Here is a 22,248-nt window from a genome sequence, read left to right as displayed (position 1 = left end):
CCCTCAGCATGGAACAGCTCAGCTCCAGTATTTATGATAGAAATATCTCAGCTGATTCATGACCAGCATATCTGGTTGTCATTGCTGACCCACTCTTAAAACAAACCAAGTCTCTACAAGGCACCCAGTGAATCCAGCAAGCTTCCTCCACCTGCCTGCCACCTGAATTGTGTTTGCCAGCTCATCCTCCAGAAAGAAAATTTATTATACCACTAATGAAGACAGAGCCTTTAGAGCGTTTTAGTGTACTGCGATGGGCACTGTTTCCAAAGATACACTGTTAGGCTGTCTCTGTACTTTGGGATCACTGCTGAGTTTAGCAAGCTTACTAGGAGGAGTCACATCGAGCAGAGAGGCTGCAATGTGAAATCAAAGTGAATAGCCTGGAAACCGCTCCACGTCTGATTGAAAATGGAAAAAAATCAGAAACACTAAGCTACGCCTGTATTTCCTTTCACAGGAATTGCAGCATGGTTGTGTTTGCATGGAACACCAGTGGCATCTAGTGACTGTACCTACACGATCAGCATGAATGGATCCGAACACACGGAGACACGGGGCGGACTGGGGTCAGGGTATACATCACCGACCCACTGGTGGTGATGGCTGCGAACCTGGTCTAACCTCTAGCAGTTAGCAATATTGCATCTTCGTGATCAGATATTTTAGCACTTTGACAGAAGATGCTGTCACGTTGCAAACTGCAATAGTGAAATCCCCCACCAACCCTCTGTCCACCGCACCAGCCTGGAGGTTCAGCGGCGGTGTGGGACAGCTTGCCTCTCACACGATGGCAGAAGAAGCATCTCTTCAGCATGAGTGGAACAAACACTTTCCAGCCTGGATGGAAACCGGTGACTCAGCGCTGGCTAGTGGGGATGGAGAACGTGTCAGGAAACACCAAGTCATCTGTTCCTCTGCCAAGCAGACAATAGTCCTTCTGTTTCCTCTGGAGAAAGGCCTCTTCTCCAAGAGCACTGGGGGCCAAACAGTGAGCAGTATTGTTGCAGCTGGGTGAAAAGTTTACTAGTGCAGGGAAAAGAGTATAAAAAATTATCATACGCAGTAATCTGGAGTTCAAAAGGGCATGATGTCTAATGCAACTGACTGGTAGCGTGAGAATGAGGAGAAGACAATCGGGTTTACAGCTGTATTTTGGTGCAGATGAAACACAGCAATAGACCTGCATGTATTAAAAAAAAAAGCCAAAAAAAAGGAACCCAGTTGCATGAAAAGGTGTCATTAAGAGAGTAAGGAAAGCTGCAATTGTAAGTCCGACTTGTGAACAATTTTAAGATTTCCGACACCGGTTTTGGTGCTTTGAACTACAAGCTGACACCTTGTAAGGCTTTGCTCAGCTCTCCTCTCCCTGAGCGCGTGTGACTGATTGCAGGCGGGCTGTAAATCACTGGCCTTTCAGAGTTTTACCATTGGACTTCTATACCTGTGCTGGGTGGTTGCTAGAGACCTTACCTTCTTTTCCTAAGAATAAACTTGCTTCCTTCTTGCTGGCCAAACCCGTTCCCTCCACAGGTGTCCTTGTGGTGTATCTGCACTGACTGGCTCCTGCCCTGGACTCTGGGCCGGCGTTCATACCTGTGCGCCGTTTGGTGAAGCCACCGGAGCCATCAGGAAGGGAAAGCAAGGTACGTGGATGCATGCAGCAGAGGAGCCATTATGGGCAGTGAGCAGCAAGAGCAGAGCAACACCATCAGGCGTGTTCGAATAGGGCTGAAAAACCCGTCGGGAGCTGCCTGTGTGTCTTTCATCACTGCATGGGCTGTGTGAAGCACTGGGTCCGGGTTTTCAGCCACATCTCGCTCTCTGAGGGCCTGTGAGGCTTTCCAGCCTCTTTCCACCTCCTGCCCCCTCACAGGATCCCTCCAGGCCAGTCCTAGGGCATCTCCCCAGCAAGGGGAGGCCGGTCAGCCGGGACGCGAGGAACCACCACGCTGCTTGAAGTGCAAGCGGAGCCCACGAGGCAAACCGGCACGCAGCAGGAATCACAGCGACAGCTACTGTTTCAGGCTCACATTTTCTGGTGTTTATTATTCTTTTCATTCCTGGCCATGTCTCTATTATTATTATTCTTTTCATGTGAAGGAGGAAATTTTGCTGCTGAACCACTGTTTGTGGTCCCCGCTGTGCACGCAGCTGCCCAGATCAGCATGCTGCTGGCTTGCTGTGGATGAGCTACTGGCCTGAGCTGCTGGCCTGGCCATGCCCCTCACCTCTGTGTGATGTGCACAACCCAGACAAAATCGGATGACTGCCCCAAGAGAAGGCTGTCTCTGGATGCACCGTGTTCCTACAGGACTCCTTTCTTAGGGATTTCCAACAATCAGTGGTCAGAGAAAAGATGCTGGGCTAAGCCAGCCAGCACGGCTATCCTTATCTTCCTGAAAACTCTCATCAAACACAGTCAATGGACGCAAGCAAGGGTTGGGAGTTCAAAGGGGAAGCACAAGCCAAACGTAGAGAGTAACAGTTGCAAAAACTATTGAGTGCTGCGAGGCAGAGAGCACCCCTGTCGCTCCTGCTCCAGTATTCAAAAAATGAGGTGCTGCTCAAAAAATTTCCCTGTGCCACCAGCAATTACAAAATACCAGAAAACCAACAAATGATAATAAAAACCTACACACCCTTGAGAAAAGGAGAGAGGAGCAACACATTGTGTAGCAGCCCTTTCTACCAGACTGGCAGGGCTGCTGCTGCCAAACCAGATGCAGAGGATTACATCCCAAGTGCTACTGGGGGATGCAAACTGGTGCAAGCCCTGCTCTGAGCACACACAGGCTTACAAAGCCTTTGGGCTGAGCTAGCAAGCCAGCTCCACATTGCGGAGCTGCAGATATCACGCCGAGCTTCGCCCCGGTTGCACAGCCACATCCATCCAGCAATGGCCTGGCACACCTGCCCGTTAGCGACACTCACTAGCCTAATTTTGGGGCAGTGTCATGTAACTACAGCCTCCCCGCAGAGCTGGCTCAGAGCACAGGCCAGTGACAGCGATGACAGCACGTTTTACCCTGGATGGCATTTGAGCGCTCACTCCCTTTCCAACGGCTCGCTGTGTGAACTGAGCCGCAGTGAACTGCACCAGAGGGCTCTCTGCTGCCGTCTCCCTCCTGCTGGGGCAGGGCAGGAGCAACCCGAGTGGGTGGACAACAGTGTCACGGGACGTGGCTCCTCGCTGGCATCAGCCACGTCCATGACTATTTTGAACACATGAGGGATTGGTGGAGCGGCACAACGTGCATCCGATCCTTTGGTTGTTGTTTATAAACACACAATCTAAAAAGAAGCACAGGCACTGAGGAGTTTGCTTTCCCTCAAACCTTCTGGCACCTTTTGCCTGGATGGGTTGCTCCTTCCCTCCTCCCAGCCTCTCCATCCACATGCATTGCCTCCCATGCCTGCCTGCTCATCTGTGGTAAGCCAGTGTGGTCTGACACGATTTTATCAGAAAAAGACTTGGAAACGTTTGTGGTTCTTTTTAAACCTGCGGTGAGCCAGTAAATGCTCTCTGCTGCTTGTAGGATGAAGCACAGCTGAACCAGCATCCTGCAGGCTGGGGGAGGCTGGGCCTGGGCACCGGCTAGCTTGACACGGTCTTACACTGCAAACCACTTCTGTGTCCTAAATCTTGTGAAGTATCTCGTGTCAGCCAAAGTCAGCCCGTACAAACCATGAAGGCTTGGCTCTTCAGTGGGGAAGGGCGTGCAGAAGATAGAAGTACCCTTCACACGTGTACTTTCCTGCAGCGTGCTGGACCCACCCTGCCCACACACGACCCTCCCAGAGGAGACCTTCCCTCAGATGCTGTCACCAACACCAACTGCTGTCCAAACACAGCAGTTCGTGGCTGCTCAAGAAGCCTGACCTGACGGGTCCCGCTGGCCAATGACACTCGGGCTGAAGGTGCTCGTCTGGGACGACTGCCCATCTCAAATCACTCGCAGGGCTCCATGATGACCCCCTGCCCTGAACCAATCTTCTGCCAACAAATAGCGAGTAAAACTGGAGCAAACAAAGCATTGACAAGGACAGGGATCCATTAGGATGAATTTTTGTCTCTTCGTGCTTCAGCGGAGCTGGTGCCAGATGGTGACACTGGCTCCCTGCCACTCAGCCAGGTGTGACCACTGCCTGCGGACGGGCACCTGGTGACTCACTGCGAGAAGGTCAAGGAAAACTACAGAGCGGTGAAACCACCCACCTTCTGCATGAACAGCTTCACATGGTTTAAAATACATGTCATGGAGGTTTGAAAGGGATTTAAAGTCTCTCTTGAATTTTGAACATGAACTTTTACCTGAATTGGAAATATCAGTGTAAAGGACTGCATTTTATTTTTGCTTGAAAGAACATTTTGTTGTCTTTCTAGCAAACACATTCCTTTGAATGGATTATGATAGGATTTTTGTTAAGTATACAAAATTATATTTCCCCTAGCTGCAGTTGTGGATGAAATCAACTGTTTGCTGCCTGCAGTTCTGAAAAACTGATTTCTACCATCTACCATTTTTACCCCCAAAGTGCAGGCAATTTTGAATAATCTCAAAATAGCTTTGGGTCCATTTCCACTTGCAGGCCTGTTAAGTGTTCTCAAAACAGAATCAAATGCCCAGCCCTTGAGAGCTTCCATTTGATGATGGTGAAACACATTCTCAGAAATAAAAGTCAACCTGATCCTAATAAAATACTTTCTCAAAAAAAAGACTTGAGGAGTTACAAAAACCCAATAAACAGAAAGGTCACTTAGTCACATGGAAGAGAGCACTAGTACAAGGAGGCCTCAAGGAAAACAAAATGCAGAGGTTTATGGAGCAGAGACTCCCACCATGATGTTTCACAACGTCCTCAGTGCTGCAATGCCACTCTTTCAAGCACAGCCACATCACCAGACCTCATTTGCTGAAGGGATTCATTAGGGAAAAAAAAATTGGAAACGTCTCTGGAGTTTCCTGATTCTCTGGATGTCATCTTCATGTTCCACCCTCAGTACCAAGTGATGAAGTTGCTTTTGCTGTATGTTCAACAGGCAGATTTCAGGTAGAGAGTAAACATCCTTTGAGGTACTGAACAGCTGAAGTGACATTCAATTTTCTCATCTAGCAGTACTTAAAGAAAATTGCCTGCAGCAAACATCACCAAACTAATGCACTGAGGTGTCATGGTTCCTTTACCTCAATCCCAATGGTCCAAGTAGAGTACAAGACCTTCAGAGCACACTCGTCAATTATTGATTAGGTCTGAATCGCTAGAACTTGTATTCTACTGGCATTTCTTTCCCCAGACCAATATCCATGCAAAGCTTGCTAATTTTTCATTGCTTAATCACAGCTTAACGTGTTGAAAATTCATACATGTACTTTCAACATTTTAGCAGTTTTTGCAGAATGACAGTCCTTTTATTTTTACTGGTTCCATATACAGCCACGTGATACACTGAAGCTAAGAAAAACTGGGGAGAATGATTCACAGTAAAATTTTGAGAAGTCCATTTCTTCTTAATCAAGGCAGAAACAATTCTCATACAGTCCATGATCACTGACTAAATTCTACATTATTTTAAATTTACTTAGCACTATAAATAATCATTAGTGACAATACTACTATAATCTGAAAACAAGGCAGGGGCAAGATCTGATCTACATCTGGTTTATAGTGTTCATACTTGTATATTATTTATATGCAGACACTTGTATAAAACAACAACAAAATAAAACTGTCCCCACAACAGTAAACAGGGTATATTGTACAGCTTAAGTTATTGTATACAGTAAAACTGATATCAAATCCTATAGGTTATGGGATACATTAATAAATAGACAATGATATATTAATTTGCAAATTTAACAAAGAATTTAAAAAGAGGAAATAAGATATTACATACAATGGGACTGATTCATCATCACTGCTTTTACTCGAGTTTAAAATAATGGCACTTTCATGTCATGGGAAACTTGGAAGCAATAAGGTAATGAATCACAGTCAATACATACAATTCGGCAGAGCTGTAACATTTTAAGAGCAACCTGAATTTCTTGGAGTTTGAGTGCTTGATTTTGCAACCCTGAAGGTGAATTATCCACATTTAGCTTCTCTGCCTGCCTGTTTAATATATATAGAAAAAAAAAAAAGTATTTGTCTTACGGTATTCACCAGCTTTGCTTTTTGATTTGGAAGTAAATACTCAGCTTATCGCTTTGCCATTCTCTTTCACACCAAACCAGAACCAAGCTGTGGAAGCCCGTGGCAGTCCCACGGGTCCATCCCACTTACACAGTGGCTCATGTGTTGGCTTTTAATGATAAGCGGCACCCTAAGTATCTCATCACTCTATTTATAGAATTTAAAACCCTAAACTACTTTGGAACATTCATATATTGTACCTACTGCTAAGCTGGCAAATATGATTTAATTACAAGTCTGTAATCTAGATAATAGCTTTTAAATCCACTGAAGCCAAGATGTGCCATAATACTCATACAACTACACATATAGTTGTACCTAATTCCTAATTTTGCATGCTGCAACTGTCCAGCAGTAAGTAGCAGAAATGTATGTATGTACATATGTAACAGAAAAGGAGCAAACCAGTGTTGTGGATGGACTTATGTCTGCTATTCTCATGCTCACTGATTACATTTATATTAAAAGCAGTATCAGCAGAAAACTGCTGTGGGAAGAGAAGCACAAAATGCTGCTCAAGAACATCTGAAGCCAGATGGCCCAGTAGCTAAGTGGTCATGCCAGACACAAAGGGATACTTTTGACTGCTAGGGCTGCTTGTGCTTCTGTTAGTCATGGCTTCTCCAGCTGCTCACAGAGCGTGATGATGAGGTCTAATGGGGAAGCTGCATAACAGTCATAAAAACTGTAATAGGTGTCTGCTGCACCAGACAATTTGTCCTTCAAGCTTTGAAGGAGACAGGAGGCAGCCATGGGGGGCTGAGGGGTTAAAGGCAGCCAGTGATTTTATGTTCGAGTTAGATTTAAAGAAACAGTATGCTTCACACTGCAAATCAGTATTTATTTTACCACAGAACCATCAGAATCGACAATAGGGTGCCAGAGTGCATCTTCACTAATCTATCCCATAACAACACAGCAGCACAATTGTCAAAGACACATATTTATACATCTGGTAACCACTTTTGTCCCCACTACTTAATTAAAGATTAGAAACGCTTTGGGACACATGTACACACGCACACATTGGGGGGTGGGGGGGGAGGAGGCAATACAAATTTTTTGTTGCTGTCAGAAATAGAAAGTGCCAGGTAGTAAGTACATCATCGTTTCCTGGTCCCACTGTTGCCACTGGCAGACTTACTGAAACTTCTGCTCATCTGTGGGAAGTGTACAGTTGGCGTTCTTTCAGTGGGGCCATACAGCCCTAAATTCCTGGCTGTAGCTGACTTTCGAAGAGGCTTGACGCTGGGAAAAGGATTGAAGACTTGTGGCTTCAGGTTCCCAGGCTGGGGAGATTTAGCCAGGTTTCCACTGTCGCTGGAGGAACTGGAGGACTCTGATAAACATGGCTGGCTGGACTGATGGGATGTTGACTCAGCATTGGTTTTGCTATCTGAGGCAAGTTCCAGTGCTTCCAATTTTAGCTGAACCACTGACATGTTTGTACTGCTGTCCGTAGAGACTGGCTCAGATGACTGCCAGTCAGCTTTTCGAGTAGTCCTGTCATCCAAACCACCTCCTTCTCTTTCTCCGGAGTCAGAATGTTTGGAAGTCTCCTCCTTTGCACCAGGACTATTTGTTTTACAGCTCTCGCTCTGCTCATCTATTAGTCCTACAGTATCCCCATAGCCCAGCTGGCCTTTGGCCCTAGCAATATTCTTTCGATGAACTCGTATGTGAGTGCGCCATGGAGAGTTCAGTTTTGCTTTAAGATCTTCTTGGGGAATGGGAGACATCTTCCCTGTAGCATGACTTGGGATGTGAATAACAGCGTTTTTAAGAGACCTGTTATTCAATTTCATCTTCTTTCCTAAAAGGAGGTGGTTTATCACTGGGGAATGGTTTACCTGAGAAGGGAGGAGGCTGGTAACTGGCCCTTTGTCTGAAAGAAAGTGTTTAAGAGAAACACAGTATTGTAAAAGGACAAAACCAATTAATGTTCTAAGGATGCCCCACCAAATTTGACACCTTTCTATGAGATATAGCAAAGGTTTGTAGGACTGACAGTTATTTACAAAAAAAAAGAAAAATCACTGAATTTTTCTTTCATCTTGGGGTCAAACACAAAGCTGTAACTTCTATAATAAAGATTTTCTGTCCTCCCTCCCTGCTTCCTACCTATGGAATACAGGCATACCATGAAAATAAATCATAACAAAAATAGCATCTCAATTTTTGGAATTGCACTGTAACTGATAGTTTAACATTAACGTTGGCTTCTGATCTTTCCCCTCTCCTTCATTTCTCTTCCAACCATGAGAGGCACTTCAGTCCCTATACAAGGTCAGTCAAATAAGCCTTTCCATGAGGCTTGTGTGACTGGAGAATGAATCAATGTATTTCTAATGGATAAACCACACCTATTAGGTCCTCTTATTAAACCAGAACAGTAGACTCAGAATTAGGTAGTTAGATGACAGTTTGATTAAACCACAAACCCAGCCCTGCATCATGATTAGTAACATTAGAAAGGTTTATGTTTGGGGGGTGGAGATTGGCAATCCTTGGGAATCAACATTTTACTGTTTGCACTGTTTCTGCTGGCTACAGCCTGTTTAAAGCAAATACTTTGCCAATATTTAAAAAAAAAAAATCCTTACAAATGATCTTAATGAAAAATTTCAGCTCTATGTATTCAAATGCTCCTGCTAGGACAAGTTTAGACAATCTAGAAGAGGAATAAAAATTCTCCACAGTAACCCATCTGCATGGTTCAATGCCAACTTTAGAAAGGTGACACCTAAGTGGGGAGGAATGAGTGGGGTGGGCTGTGTTCAGCTTGCACACCCACTAAAACCCTCAGCTGTGCTGTTCCTGCTAACCTCCACGTTGCTGAGTTTGCCAATTGGGGAAATAGGCTCTGTAACACAGATTGCTAAATAACGGACTGATGTCCAGCTCAATCCTCACAGCAGTATCATTATGGCTAGGTAAACTGTCAGCCACAATGGAACATCTAAGCCAGTTCTTCAGCTGCATAATTTGCCATACCTGGATGAACTCAGAGGAGTTAGGATAACATGGACCAGCTAGGAATCTACCTGCCACTTGGTCTGAAGTGTACTCATCTCCTCATTTCACTTTTTCCAGTGCATCAGTATGTCAACTCCAAGAATGCCAAAGATTTGAAGTTTTTAATCAGAGAGATCAACACAATGCACCCAGATAGCAAAGACACTTTTAAGTACCATTGTTCAGCTGGTCCCTGGGACCTAAAAAAATCCCAGGGTCGTCACCTTCAGATCCTGACAAAAGAAGAAAAAACATCACCCTCTCATTTACAATCTGTCTGTACGAAGTGGTATCCACTTTACTACTAACGTGTTATATATTCCATCAGTCTCTCTTGTTTTGTCTATTTGGTTAAATGTAAAAGAATGTTATTTGCCTTGTCTCCTATGATGAAGTTAGCTTGTAATAAATTGGTAAATGAAGCATGTTTTGATATGTTACCTGCTCTGATATACACATGGTGAAGCTGCTGTTGCTGCTTCTTCTTTATCCTGGAATATTGCTTTTTTAGTGCATTAATATCAGTGGTCATACGCTCCATCATCATGCTGTTAAAAGCAGCGTGATACTCGCTTCGGCAAGAGTCTATTGCTCCTGGACTTAATTCTGCAATGTTACTGGAACCCAGACTTTGTTCTTCATTCTGATCTGCACAGAGTGGGAATAAAGTGGAGATGAGGAGTAGCTGGCATACTCAAGAGTTCTGCAGATTATCTGCAAGGGAAGTCTATGTCTGATTCCTATAGTCTTATTTAACTGTAGTCTTTAATTAAAAATTTATTATAATATGCATATTTAACAAAGCTGCACTATTTATAATAAGAAGTGTTACATTTCTAGAACTACTGCTTAAGAATAGCAAGGGTTTGAGGGGAGTTCAAAGAGTACAAAAGTCAATTAACATAGCAATGCAAAGTTACTAGCACAGTTCTTCAATTACCCAAAAGTACATCAAGCCATCACCAAAGTAATTCAGAAACTGGTTATTAAAGACACTCAACTGGTCAAAGAGGAGGCTAACAATGCAAGTTATAAAATACATTACAGTCAAGCAGGCATGAGACTATACAACCGACCTACAACCGATACCAGCAAGAAGCATCAAGAAACAGTTATAGCACAACAGGGAGAAAGCTGCTAGTAGCAACAAAAGGGATAGGCGCAGAGCAACTGAGGATCAGGCAACTTGAGAGCATCTCTGATCAACAGCTGCAGAGCAACAGCAGCAGTGCAATTTATTTTCACAGCTGGTTCTGATGCACCACCAAACTGGCACTCCAGGGTCAACAGGGTAATTCTTTTTCAAGGGATATTTGTTTGTCTTTGGCTTAGTTTGCAACAGCAGTCTGATGTTCTGACTACGTGCTAGTTTGAAGCAGCAGGTAGAGACTTACAGTCCCTCAGGAAGGGAAAAACAAACCACCACAGCAATCAAGAGGACAACTGCAGCTTACAGGTCTCAGTGAAACCAAGCCACAAGAATGACGTGTAATCAGATAAGAGCGACTGCTATATCAGTCGGGGTTTTTTAGGGGGGGAAGGTGGGGGTGGGTTGGGGATAAATAACTATAGCCTCTCCCAGGATATCATAAAATCACTGTTGATCCAGTACTGTTTTGTAAAAGCTGCTGCAAGTTAACAAATGATCTGCTTTGCTTGTATGGATCAGAATTTTGTTCTGCTTCTAGACCTTGCACAGGTGAACATACAATTCTGTCAGAAATTTTATTACAACGTGGATGGATTTGAAGAATAGAGACAACACCTAAACCATACCCAATCTAAAAAAAAAAAAGTGAATATAACCAAAACATACAACAGTCTGAAGGTTTGGCCAAAAGCGCAGTGAAATGACCTGCAGAATTCACTCACTGCTGACAGGTTCCAATATTAGCCATGCGTATGCTAATAAAGGTCAAGATTATTTATTACATGTACACTCTTCAGAAAATGCCAACTACCTAACAGCTTTCTTGAAAATAAGCACAGATTTAGGGTGGACTTTTTTCCACACATGTACTTTTTTTTTCTCTTGTGGGTGGGCAACACTATGGGGTTGATTTTTTAACCATTACTGTAGCCAAATCCTTAACCCACACTGTCATTTAATTTACACATATAGCCTTCAAACTTGACTTTGAACTCATCTTCATGGACTGCAGAGCAAGTCATTTGGTACCTGCTGTAAGCTCTATGTGAATATAAAATACAATTTTCAAAGCAGCTTTCACAGATGAAGCTACAGATGATTTCTGTAAGGTGATACAGATTTAACCATGTTTTACAAAATGAACAAAAGCACTTTTACCTTTCATTTGTTTTTGGTATTTTTGGAGCTCTGGTGCCAAAAACCCACTTAATGGTCCAAGACAGCCAATTGCATTGGCAATTGAGTCGTCATCATCTAGGTCATTCTCCTCATCACTGTCCCTGGTTCTGCCTAGCCTTCTGTCAAATGAGAACATAAGAGAAATAAGAAAGAGACATTCCTAAATATGATCATCACCAAACATCTTTATCTCCTTTAGGAGCATACAAGGGAGGATGCCACCTGCCTTTTCACTATCCGTGCAGAGTAAACAATAACCTTATATGCCATAAGCAGTGCATTTCAAACTTACCCCGAAAGTGAAGCTGATTTCACTGCTGCAGGGAAAGGAGTAATGTTGTACGTGTATTTCTCCCTTAATTCTGCCAGTTGTGGGAAGGGAAACTGAGCCATGGTATAAACAGTCTAGGGGGTGGAAAAAAGAAATGCAGCTTTTAAAATTTTCACTTTAACTAACAGTCCCACAAAAGACTTCTCCATGAACAGACCTTCAGTCTTGCAGAATTGAAGGCTGCACATTCTCTAGTGCTGTAAAATGGAAATGGTCTAGTTTTATGATTCAGTCAATATTTCCTGCAAGAAAAATAAAGACTGACTCACTAGAAAAATACATGGTTCAGAGAGAAAAAAATAAAAATGGAACAGATAACATGAGATGTAGGGTCCTTTTCAACTCCTATACTTATTTAATAATCATTGTCAATGCTTTCCTTGCCAGCACACCAGAAATCCTCCTCCAATTATGATTTCACTTGCATGAATGCATCATTGAAGTTTTGGGAATCTTCCAGAAGACTTACATTTCTGCTCAAGTATTCAACAAGGTATTGACATTAGCATAGATAGGAAGGAGCAGATCCTCACTTGATGTGGACTGTTAACAGATCCATTACTTCACCTGAGCCGCCCCAAGAACTTGTGTGAAGGAAATCACTTCCACATGAAAGTTACAGCCAAAGAGGAAGGACCCAACATTATCCAGCTAACTTTACTCCTCTCAGTTTCTGGTTTTGATTGTTGTTGTTGGGGGGGTTGGGGGTGGTTTTGGGGGGGGAACAAGGGGTAGTGAAGGTTGTTTTTTTAAAAAAATTTGTTCCATGGTGAAATCTCTCTGCAACTCTCTGAACTCAACATGTAGTCCCTAGAACTTAAAAAGAGGCCATAAAAACCCCTCCAATACATTTTTATTTACTTCAGTACTCAGAATTAAAGAAGATAAACAGTTGCAAATGTATTTGCTTTCAGCATTATTTTTTGCTTTGTCATTTTGTAATAATAGAACGTGTGTCACCAGCCAACCTGGCATAAAGACACACCAGATTCATTGCAATATCACTGCTGATTTGTTCCTACCTATTTTAATTGCCTTTTTTTTCCCCCTACTTTTGTACACTTACAACTATTCAGGACTTTCAGATAACTGACACACAATCCATCGGGAGTCTCAATGTCAGAAGTAAAAAGAAAAATAGCCAAAATATCATTTCTCATAGTTTCTCTGAAATATTATAGCTTTTCCCCATCTTGAAAATTAAATGTCTTCTGAAAGACAGCAACATAACAATTTCTCATTAGCTATGACAGGAATTCTTCACTTACACTTTTTTTTTCCCCCTGTGCTATTAAGTCAGTGACATTTTCATCTGAAGGCAAATGGCCTCAATTAAGATGAAAGGAAATTTTGAACAATTTCTACATAATCCATTCTTGAACTGTGCCTTGCCTGTGCTAAATACACTAAGGAAAATCACAAACATGAATTCAGTACTAGTCCTTTCCTGACAGAAGAAGAAAAAAACTGTTTCACTAATGGGAATGCTGTAAGCAATGAGGAGCAGGAAGGATGCTGCCGGCTGGAGTACAGCTCAACAGGCTCCTGCGTGAAAACGCTTTTTACAGTTCGAGCCATGCACAGACTCTAAGGCAAGGAGGATGCCTACAAAAACCCAGAGCATGAACTGAAACTTTGCCACTCCATGAAACTACAATGCTACTGTGAAAGACAAGTGTTCTCTAGGGCCTGAACAGCGCTATCCTGGCAGTCTACTAGATGCAGGAATTTTATGATCTGGAGAAAGACCTACCTCCGGCCCAACGTGCCTGCCTGCTTGTTTGATCTCCACCACAGTTCCCTGGTTTTTTTCCCCATATGTCTTGAGTCTCTCCCTTCATAGAGAAGGAGGTGTGTCTGGAATTTATTTCTATCCTTTATGTCAACAGCCTTTTCAGGTAACTTGTTCCATATGCCAGTTACCCTTTAAGTGAAACAGTCGACTCTGAATCCTCCATTTACTCCTTGCACCTACTGTTTTAGATTACGCTTTTAGCTTTTGCCTGTCTCCAATCTGCGTCTATTCCAGATCCTGTGCAACTTCTTTCATTTAGCATACACGTTTTTAGCTTAATTACTTGTTATCAGATTATAACTGGAGGCCTCATTTGCCACCTATTTAAGAGATCCACAAACAAAGTTTATGCTGATGCAAGTTCCACTGGAAATTAAAAAAACATTGTCAATCAACACCTGTGATCTCCTCACAGCAATGCTTCAGAGTCAAAGCAGCCTGTTCCTAGTTTGTACACAGCCTTGGATGCCATTTGGTTAATTCTGGTGAAGCTGTGCCAGAGTGAAACAGCCTACACATACGAACCATGATGTAGCCAAACTTACCATCTTATTTATGGCCATAAGAGACAGATTCTGGGAACCAGAAAAAAGACAAGGAAAAAAACCTCTCTTCTCACCTTAAATCAGTAGCATTTGTCAATCCTTTCCCTCACCCTAAAAAATGCAAAGCCATCCACACCCTCAGCAGAACACCATACAGAAAGTGATAGGCTGTGGCTTCCAAGAGGGTAAGCAGTTTTGCAGACAGCTCAAACACACTTATTTCAAGAGCCACCCCACACTGGTTTAAGGCTCTTCTCTCTTTTCACTTTCACTAAGAAAACAAAACAAAAAGCAAAAGCAAAAACAAATCCAAAAAACCCCAAAGTGCTACTCAAGTAGAAAGTTAACAGCGAATACCATCAAATAAGGGTAACCATCTACAGAGGATGATCTAAAATGCTAGGGTACTACAGAGGAATTAATCCCTGTTCCCCTCCGCCACAGTAAGCACACAGGGATGCCTCTCCTTTTCCTGTTTGCTTCTCATCTCCTCTATGCTGCAATGTTTCTAGGCATACAAACTGAATTAGTTTAGCTGCTTATAAAAATGCTCGCTTTCTGAGAAGACATGAAAGCGTGTACTCAATCTAGCACACGTTGCTTAGAATATCTGCAGACACCTGGCGTACAGCCTTCTGTCTCCATGTTAGAACCGAAGTTTATTAATAGGCCAATAAAATGACATTACTGAATACCGTATTTGTTTAACTTCTAGTCCTGAATACATACCTGGTCTAGCATCTGACATATACAGCATTTACCCTTTATCTACCTAAACTGTTCAATGTGAAAAAGGAGGAAGCTGTAGGCTTGCTTGCTCTTCCAATCCCTCCATGCTCTCCTCAGTACAACATTGTAAGAACTCTTGCCATGCAAGAGCCAAATCTGCAAAAGCTTTAAGCACTCAGTCCCAGGTATATGTACTGTCTGCATGGGAGGGAGGGAGGGAGGCATTTTTAATTATAAACTTGTACCAACTATACATGCTGGTGGAGAGAATGAGGACAAGAGTCCTCTGATCTACTTTAGACATCTGCTCTGTCAACACTTGCCGCTGAAGGATCAGCCACACATCCCTCCTCCAGCTCCCAAAGGAAGCAGGCCTTTTAGAGCACAATTTGTTTTCTAGTGAGATGATTGCCACCAGCAACCTTTACTGAAATGCGTAGGGAAGGCAGAGTAGGGTATTAATCCTTTCCTGCAGTAAGATACTAATCCTTGAGCTACCTTGTAAAAAGTATTAGATGTAAATTCACCGTTCTGATTTTGATGAGGGGAAAAAAAGAAAAAAAAACCACCCAAAACATTTTGAAAACAAAGCAGTCTAACATTCATCTCTGGCTGACTCCTCTGAAAAAGCCTAAAGCAATTTAAAAACCAGTGTCTTCAAGCAGCCTGGATCCTTTTATTAATGCAGTGGTTCATATTTCTTTATTTTCTTCTCCAGCACAGAGAAAATTGTTCAAATGCAGCAGCCAGACACATGGTGGCATTCACATACCCTAATGGTAAACTCTTTTAGCGCTTAATTCTCTCCAATTATGGTGAAGAGGGCCTGGAGTGAACACCTCAGATGGAGAAAGCTACACTGTCGGTGCCTGCCTTTGACTTAAGAATACTACCTGAACTACAGTGTGGTTTCTTCAACTGAGAGAACAGACATAAACCAGACACACTGCTTCTCTATGCAGAAAACTTAAACCTGCCACATTCTCTGTATCAATGGCGATGCTATCCTACCATAATGCTCCTGTCAGTGTCACAAAATACACATGTACCCTATGAGTACACATATACCTTGTACCAAGTGCTTACTTTTGCTGAAGCACAAAAAGACTGCTGATTTAGTATACTTGTAATTGCAACAGCTGAAAAAAACCCAAAAGATCCTTCCATCCCTTCAACCAGTAAGTTACCTATGCCTTATCTTCTATTACACACAACAGCAAAGAAAGAAATCCTCACTGAGTCACTAAAGTCCACTTCAGCTTTTTCAACATTATTTTTTGTCATATCTTGATTTTGTATTACACTTGAGACCAGGAACTGAGACACAATGAATATGAGAAGGCATCAGCTTGTGCCGCCTTCCTCACGCATCCTCAATATCTGAACTGTCTTGTGAGAAACCTTAACACTTATTTAAAAAGCATGCGAGTACCTCTGACCAGCTGCACTTCCATTTTTGAAACAAAGCCACAGTGCTCTCCCATTCCTAGAGCTCCCTCATCAGACAAAAAACCAACAACAAAAATAAAAAATCTGAAAGTAATCCTCTACTTCAGGGCAGTACTTTACCAGATTAGGTATTATCCCAGACACTCAGGAAGTTTTGCTTCCAATAATGGGTAACAGACGTCAACTGCTAACCGCTGTTAATAAACTCATGCAACTTCATAGACCGACACTGACTTTTTTCCCTCCTCTAAGACAGGTAAAATATTTCAGGTGAACCATGTGCCCTGTATTTGAACCCATTTAATCACCATGCTCTAACTCAACAAAAGCAAAGTTCCAGAACTGTAGCATGAAGTCTTTATAAAACATCTAGGCAGACAACACCTCGAGGATATCACAAAAAGAAGTGCAAGTGCAAATCAGTAAAATTGTATCTGTAGTAGTAAAGGCCCTTTCCTTTCCCAGAACAATGTGGATCTTTGTTCTCATACAATGACATATGCTTTAAGAATTCAGGGGCTGCAATTATCTACAAATGTCTTTGTTTATAGTTCACTGACAACTGTTCATGGCTTTTTTTTAAATCATGAAGGATATTTTTTTTCTCCTACTCGCTTGATAAACTCTTGCCTCCCACAGTCTCTGCAGAATGAAAAGGACACAGTGTAATAAATAGCTGACCAAAACATAAAACAAAAGAACATCCTAAAAATTATGACTACTAAAAGATTCTATGTCTTACTTGTGTAAATCCAATTGGGCATTATATCACAACAAACTTTCAGCTGTCAACATACAACCAATTTTTATCAAATGGAGCCTAATGGTTCTCTGTTCTTAATGTATAAGATAAGATTTTAGCTTTAACTGCAGGTCACCTATTTGTTTCATTGACATGCTAGCTCAACTCATTTATCTTAAACTTTTATTCTTGGAAGACTTTAGGTTTCTGCAGTACCTGAATAAAAATGTAATGTTAGAAATCAGCACCTGAAGGATGTGTAGAAAGCACAAACAATAATTATATCACAATTACTCACCTGCATGAGTTCATTGCTGTCAATCAGACTGTCTTCCAGCATCTCCTGGGTCAGCTTGCCCATGGTACTGTAAAACTCATCTGCAGTTTCACAACACTCTATTTGCCTACATCAAAATACATGTGGGGTTTTTTTTATTTTACTTTTACATATGAATATACCCCTCCAAACCAAAAGTGAACTTTCTGTCGTCATTGAAATACGCGCTTCCATTAGTTGCCTTAATTCTTAAGTTTATTGCAATTCTCCATACACTTCCAAATAATAAAACTATGCGCATCACGTAGGAAATGCTGGTGCAGTAAAAGGATGTACTGAGCACAGCTTACTGTCCTGACTGCTCACGATAAAGGATTCATGCATGTCCAGACAGGTTATTCCCTCTGCCCTTTTCACTTCTACAACATGAAAATCAATAAATCCTCCCTCCTACTAGCACAGGGGAGCTCCCCCATCAGCTCAGAAAGGGAGCATAAAGATTTCTTGACTGCCTCATTGCCCATTCTTCACTATGCACCAAACGGCTGAATTCCCTGGGTGAACTGTGGTTTTGTCAGATGGGAACATATTCACTAGCCAGAAAACATTCTGGTGGAGTGTCCTGGTTTCAGCTGGGATAGAGTTAACTGTCTTCCTAGTAGCTGGTACAGGGCTATGTTTTGAGTTCAGTATGTGAAGAATGTTGATAACACTGATGTTTTCAGTTGTTGCTCAGTAGTGTTTAGACTGTAGTCAAGGATTTTTCAGCTTCTCATGGCCAGCCAGTGAGAAAGCTGGAGGGGCACAAGAAGTTGGCACAGGACACAGCCAGGGCACCTGACCCAAACTGGCCAACGGTGTACTCCATACCATGGGACGTCCCATCTAGTTTAGGAACTGGGAAGTGGGGGCAGGGATTCACTGCTCGGGGACTGGCTGGGTGTCGGTCGGCGGGTGGTGAGCAATTGCCCTGCGCATCATTTGTACATTCCAGTCCTTTTATTACTACTGTTGTAATTTTATTTGTGTTATCATTATCATTATTAGTTTCTTCTTTTCTGTTCTATTAAACCGTTCTTATCTCAACCCACGAGTTTTACTTCTTTTCCTGATTTTCTCCCCCATCCCACTGGATGGGGGGGGAGTGAGTGAGCGGCTGCGTGGTGCTTAGTTGCTGGCTGGGGTTAAACCACGACATGGAGTAAATTAAGTATAGGTGTATTTAAATATGTCATTGTATTCAAAAGAGCTGAGCTCACGTACTGCAGAATGAAGGAAAATTCACTCATATCCTGCATATTTGTGAATGCTACTTCTAAATTAGAGATGCAGATGTTTGTTTGGTTTGGGTTTTTTTTTTTTGTTTTAGTGGTGTGTGGGGTTTTTGTTCTGGTTTTGGGGGGAGGGGTCAGTTGGGTTTTTGTGGTTTTTTTCCCTGCACTTTTTAAAAAATTTCTAAAAACATAAAATCACCCACAGAGTGTCAGCTAAAGGAAAAGAAATATGAATAATATGCTTTTGTGAGTTGCTGTTCTACATAGGTTAGAGTCAGCTGCTAAACATCCTCTCCCGTCAAGTGAAAAATTTGTTTTACTTCTATCCCAAACAAGTGCATTGTTGGCTGCATATTGTAGCCTCCCCTGTAAAATACAGCTGCTGGAATGATCAAAAAAGTACCCTGCCTTTTTTCTTAAGGATTAGAAGAGGAAGCTTCCCTTGATCTTCAGTGTCTATAGGGAACAACCGTTGAACTATGAAACTCCTACTGAAATCTTAACATAGTTTAGCTAAAAGAATGATTAAGTAGTTAAAAAAAAAAAAGTAGAAACAATGGGTATGTAGCCAATTATCACAAGCTTACTGCTTACCTTCCCTGATACCTTCAGTCTCTCGTGACCTCCACATACTGCTTTCTCTGCTGCACCTATTTTTAACCTCCCCATTCCTTCAGTCTCCCTCAAAACAGAAGTATGATTGAACCACCCACATTTTAGGAAATGCACTTCTCACCCCATTTTTAGGTCTAGAAAGACAGTCTTAAGAAGTATGAAGATCATGAGACTATGATCACTGTTTCAGGCCCCACTTCTTTAAATCCCCCCTGTTCTATTTCTAGTGGAGAAGAAAGAGGAACAAAATCACAATCCTCTCCCAGCAAAAACACAGGGCCCGATCTTTTACTTCCTCATCTTGTTTGATATCATTAATCACAAACTTACTGTATTTCAATTCTTGTTCAGTTTTGGTGACTCATCATTTTCTGGATCTCTGGTTATCCCACCAGTGTCCCTTTCTGTTAATTGCTCCCAAATCTCCCAGACCTTCTCCCATGCCCCACAAACAAAGCTACAAGGTGTGCAGTGTGATCAGCTTATTCTTTTGGACATATTCTTATAGATTTCTTCATTCTGTTCCTTCCAGTTTTTATAAAACACGTTTCATTTTTGCTTTAAGTTTTGTAGTAAAATCTTCAAAGCAGTGACTTTCTTTTTTATCGTGTTATGAGGTGGAACATTCATAATTACAGCTTTTAGGTGCACAGAGACCCACTGCAATAGGACCTTTTATCTAAAGGTGTGGTGCAAAGTAATAAAGCACAATGGGATTATGTATAGCTTAATCCTAATGTAAATGATTCATGCAAGTTTCATTAATGAACTGAACAAATAAAGCTCATAGGAAATTATTATTCTAATCATTATTCTTCAGATTAAAAATTAAATATACTAAACAAAGTCTCTTACAACACTACTAGCCTGCAGTGCTAATTTATTTAGAAAGAAAAAAGAAATGAAACCTCCAAGGACAGAGCTAACATAAATCCCAGTGGTTCAGTCTCAGGGAACAAAGGAAGGTGAGTGTTGATAGGCATCACAAGAAAAATTTGATGCAGCTGCTGACACCAGCTGAAAAAAGTTTCCAGCTGAGCTAACATCTGCTTACCCTGTCAGAGCTCACACCTCCCACTGAAGTCGGTGACAAAACTCATTTCTCCGGGAGCACTGTACACTCTTTGGAATGCAAATATTTGCTACAACAACAGAGGAGTTTAGAGGAACTGACCATCTCTTGTGTCTTGTCCTATGTGGTGAGTTTCCAAGGCCATAAAGGACTATAATAGAAACTTGGCTAGCAAGTGCTTAAAAGCAGAGAATTTCAGGAAAATTTGTTTGCAGGCCTTAACAGAAAAGAACCGTGTAACACTAAATCATTCTCTTAGTAAGACTGAACTCTTTTCTTAGGTATAGCCAATAGGCTCAAATCCTTAAGTCTCCTTAACTGAAAATAAGGAATTAACATCCTCAGCTTCAGGCACCCAACTAAATTAGCTAGTCACCCTTAAGTCTCTCTGCATGTCTTTCCGCAAAGTATTTACCAGCTCCCTCAGAGGTCTACATTCTGGGAAGTCCAACCAACCTTTTAGCATAGCATGAAGACATTACACACAGACAACGCAAACAACTGGAGACATTTCCTGTAGAAAGGGTCAATTAACTATCATGCCCATTCTGATACAATGCCAGAAGCACATGTTTTTGGGGAAGCCATAGAGGCACTTCGTGCAGCTTTTTCAAAGCAGAATCATTCTCATGAAAGATCGCATCTTGTTTAGAATTAAGAACACGCCCTTCGGAACAACGTAAGTTACACACATTGCTCGTACTGAAAAGAAAAATCAGATAAAAATAACCACTTACTCTCCTAACTTTGCCCAGATAGCCAAAGCTACTCTCAGTATAATTTCAGAGCCTTCAAAGAATACTGAATCCCAGATCTTCAGAACTGTATGGTTAGGCAGGCAAGTGGCAAAGAGGGTCAGAAACCACTGCATTGTGAAGACATTTGTAAGTGGGGGTTCATAGCCTCCTGAAAAAAAAAGTAAAAATCTTAAAGTAATTGTAATTTACTATTATTTTACAAGGAATATAAACTGCACACTGAAATCCAGACATTCTAGCACCTCTGTTATTGCTCAAAACTTACTTAGCCTGCAGCTGTCCAAAGATAAGCTGAGAAAAAGAGCAATGGAAAAATTACATACTTCATCACCTTTCATTCTGCTGCACTGCAAAAAGCTCTAAGCAGCAGCAGCATTGGTTTTAGACTGTAAACCTTGGAAAACACCACCACACCTTTCTTTTTTCTTCTTATATCAGAAATATTGCTTTTCCTTCCCCAAAGCCATATGAACTAAAAGCTTTTATTAAAAAAAACCCAACAAACCACAACAACTACCAAAAAAAAACCCCCCAAACCACTGCATTTCTTCAGAAACTAATGGCATAAGAAGTCTTTATCTACATGAAGGTGAATATGACTGTCTCTGTAAAGTTTTATCTATTGTTTTAATATCCTGATGCACTGCCAGCTTAGCAGAAGTGACTGTAACACATTCAGTTTTCCTTTTGGCTTGTTAAGTTTCAAACAAGTTTTAGTATTTCAGCCTGAAACTCTAAAGTTTTACTTTTTTGTTATGCTCAGAGAGCACGTAGTGCATCCTAGTATCAACTGATGCACTGAAGGCCATGACCAAAGAGGCTGCTGCCTGTGAAAACACTTTCAAACAGCAAATACTTCCGTGATACCCCTTCTTTGTTTTTACACAGTTTGGGTACAGTCACAGTTTATTTACATGGAACATGGTAGCAGATCTTTTCTAAGATGGAACTAAGGGTGCACTTAGCTTCCAGACTGAAAAAAACCTCAACCAACCAACAACAAAAAAACCACCTTCCCCAAAACACTACCAAATAAAAGAGCTGTATGTTGTTTAGAAGAAGGCTGGAGGGAATGCTACACCGGGGGGGGGGGGGGGGGGGGGGGGGGAAACCACATCG

At 41.9% G+C, this 22,248-nt stretch overlaps 1 protein-coding gene across 1 annotated transcript in view; it reads right to left on the bottom strand.

The window, feature by feature from the left end:
* Positions 1 to 7,244: 7,244 nt before the first annotated feature.
* Positions 7,245 to 22,248, bottom strand: part of TBC1D30 (TBC1 domain family, member 30) — a 55,519-nt gene continuing 40,515 nt past the window's right edge. Inside the window, exons 8-13 of the mRNA XM_010561722.1 lie at positions 21,109 to 21,277; positions 17,432 to 17,537; positions 11,835 to 11,947; positions 11,522 to 11,661; positions 9,655 to 9,861; positions 7,245 to 8,083 (exon numbers count right to left, since the gene is read on the bottom strand). Coding sequence (XP_010560024.1) covers positions 7,302 to 8,083; positions 9,655 to 9,861; positions 11,522 to 11,661; positions 11,835 to 11,947; positions 17,432 to 17,537; positions 21,109 to 21,277 — 1,517 coding nt within the window. The 3' untranslated portion in view covers positions 7,245 to 7,301. The remainder of the gene's footprint in view (positions 8,084 to 9,654; positions 9,862 to 11,521; positions 11,662 to 11,834; positions 11,948 to 17,431; positions 17,538 to 21,108; positions 21,278 to 22,248) is intronic.

This window comes from Haliaeetus leucocephalus, unplaced genomic scaffold, assembly GCF_000737465.1.
Source record: "Haliaeetus leucocephalus isolate CR32 unplaced genomic scaffold, Haliaeetus_leucocephalus-4.0 Scaffold151, whole genome shotgun sequence".
NCBI classification, from domain to species: domain Eukaryota; kingdom Metazoa; phylum Chordata; class Aves; order Accipitriformes; family Accipitridae; genus Haliaeetus; species Haliaeetus leucocephalus.
This window is presented reverse-complemented; position numbering and strand designations above follow the sequence as displayed.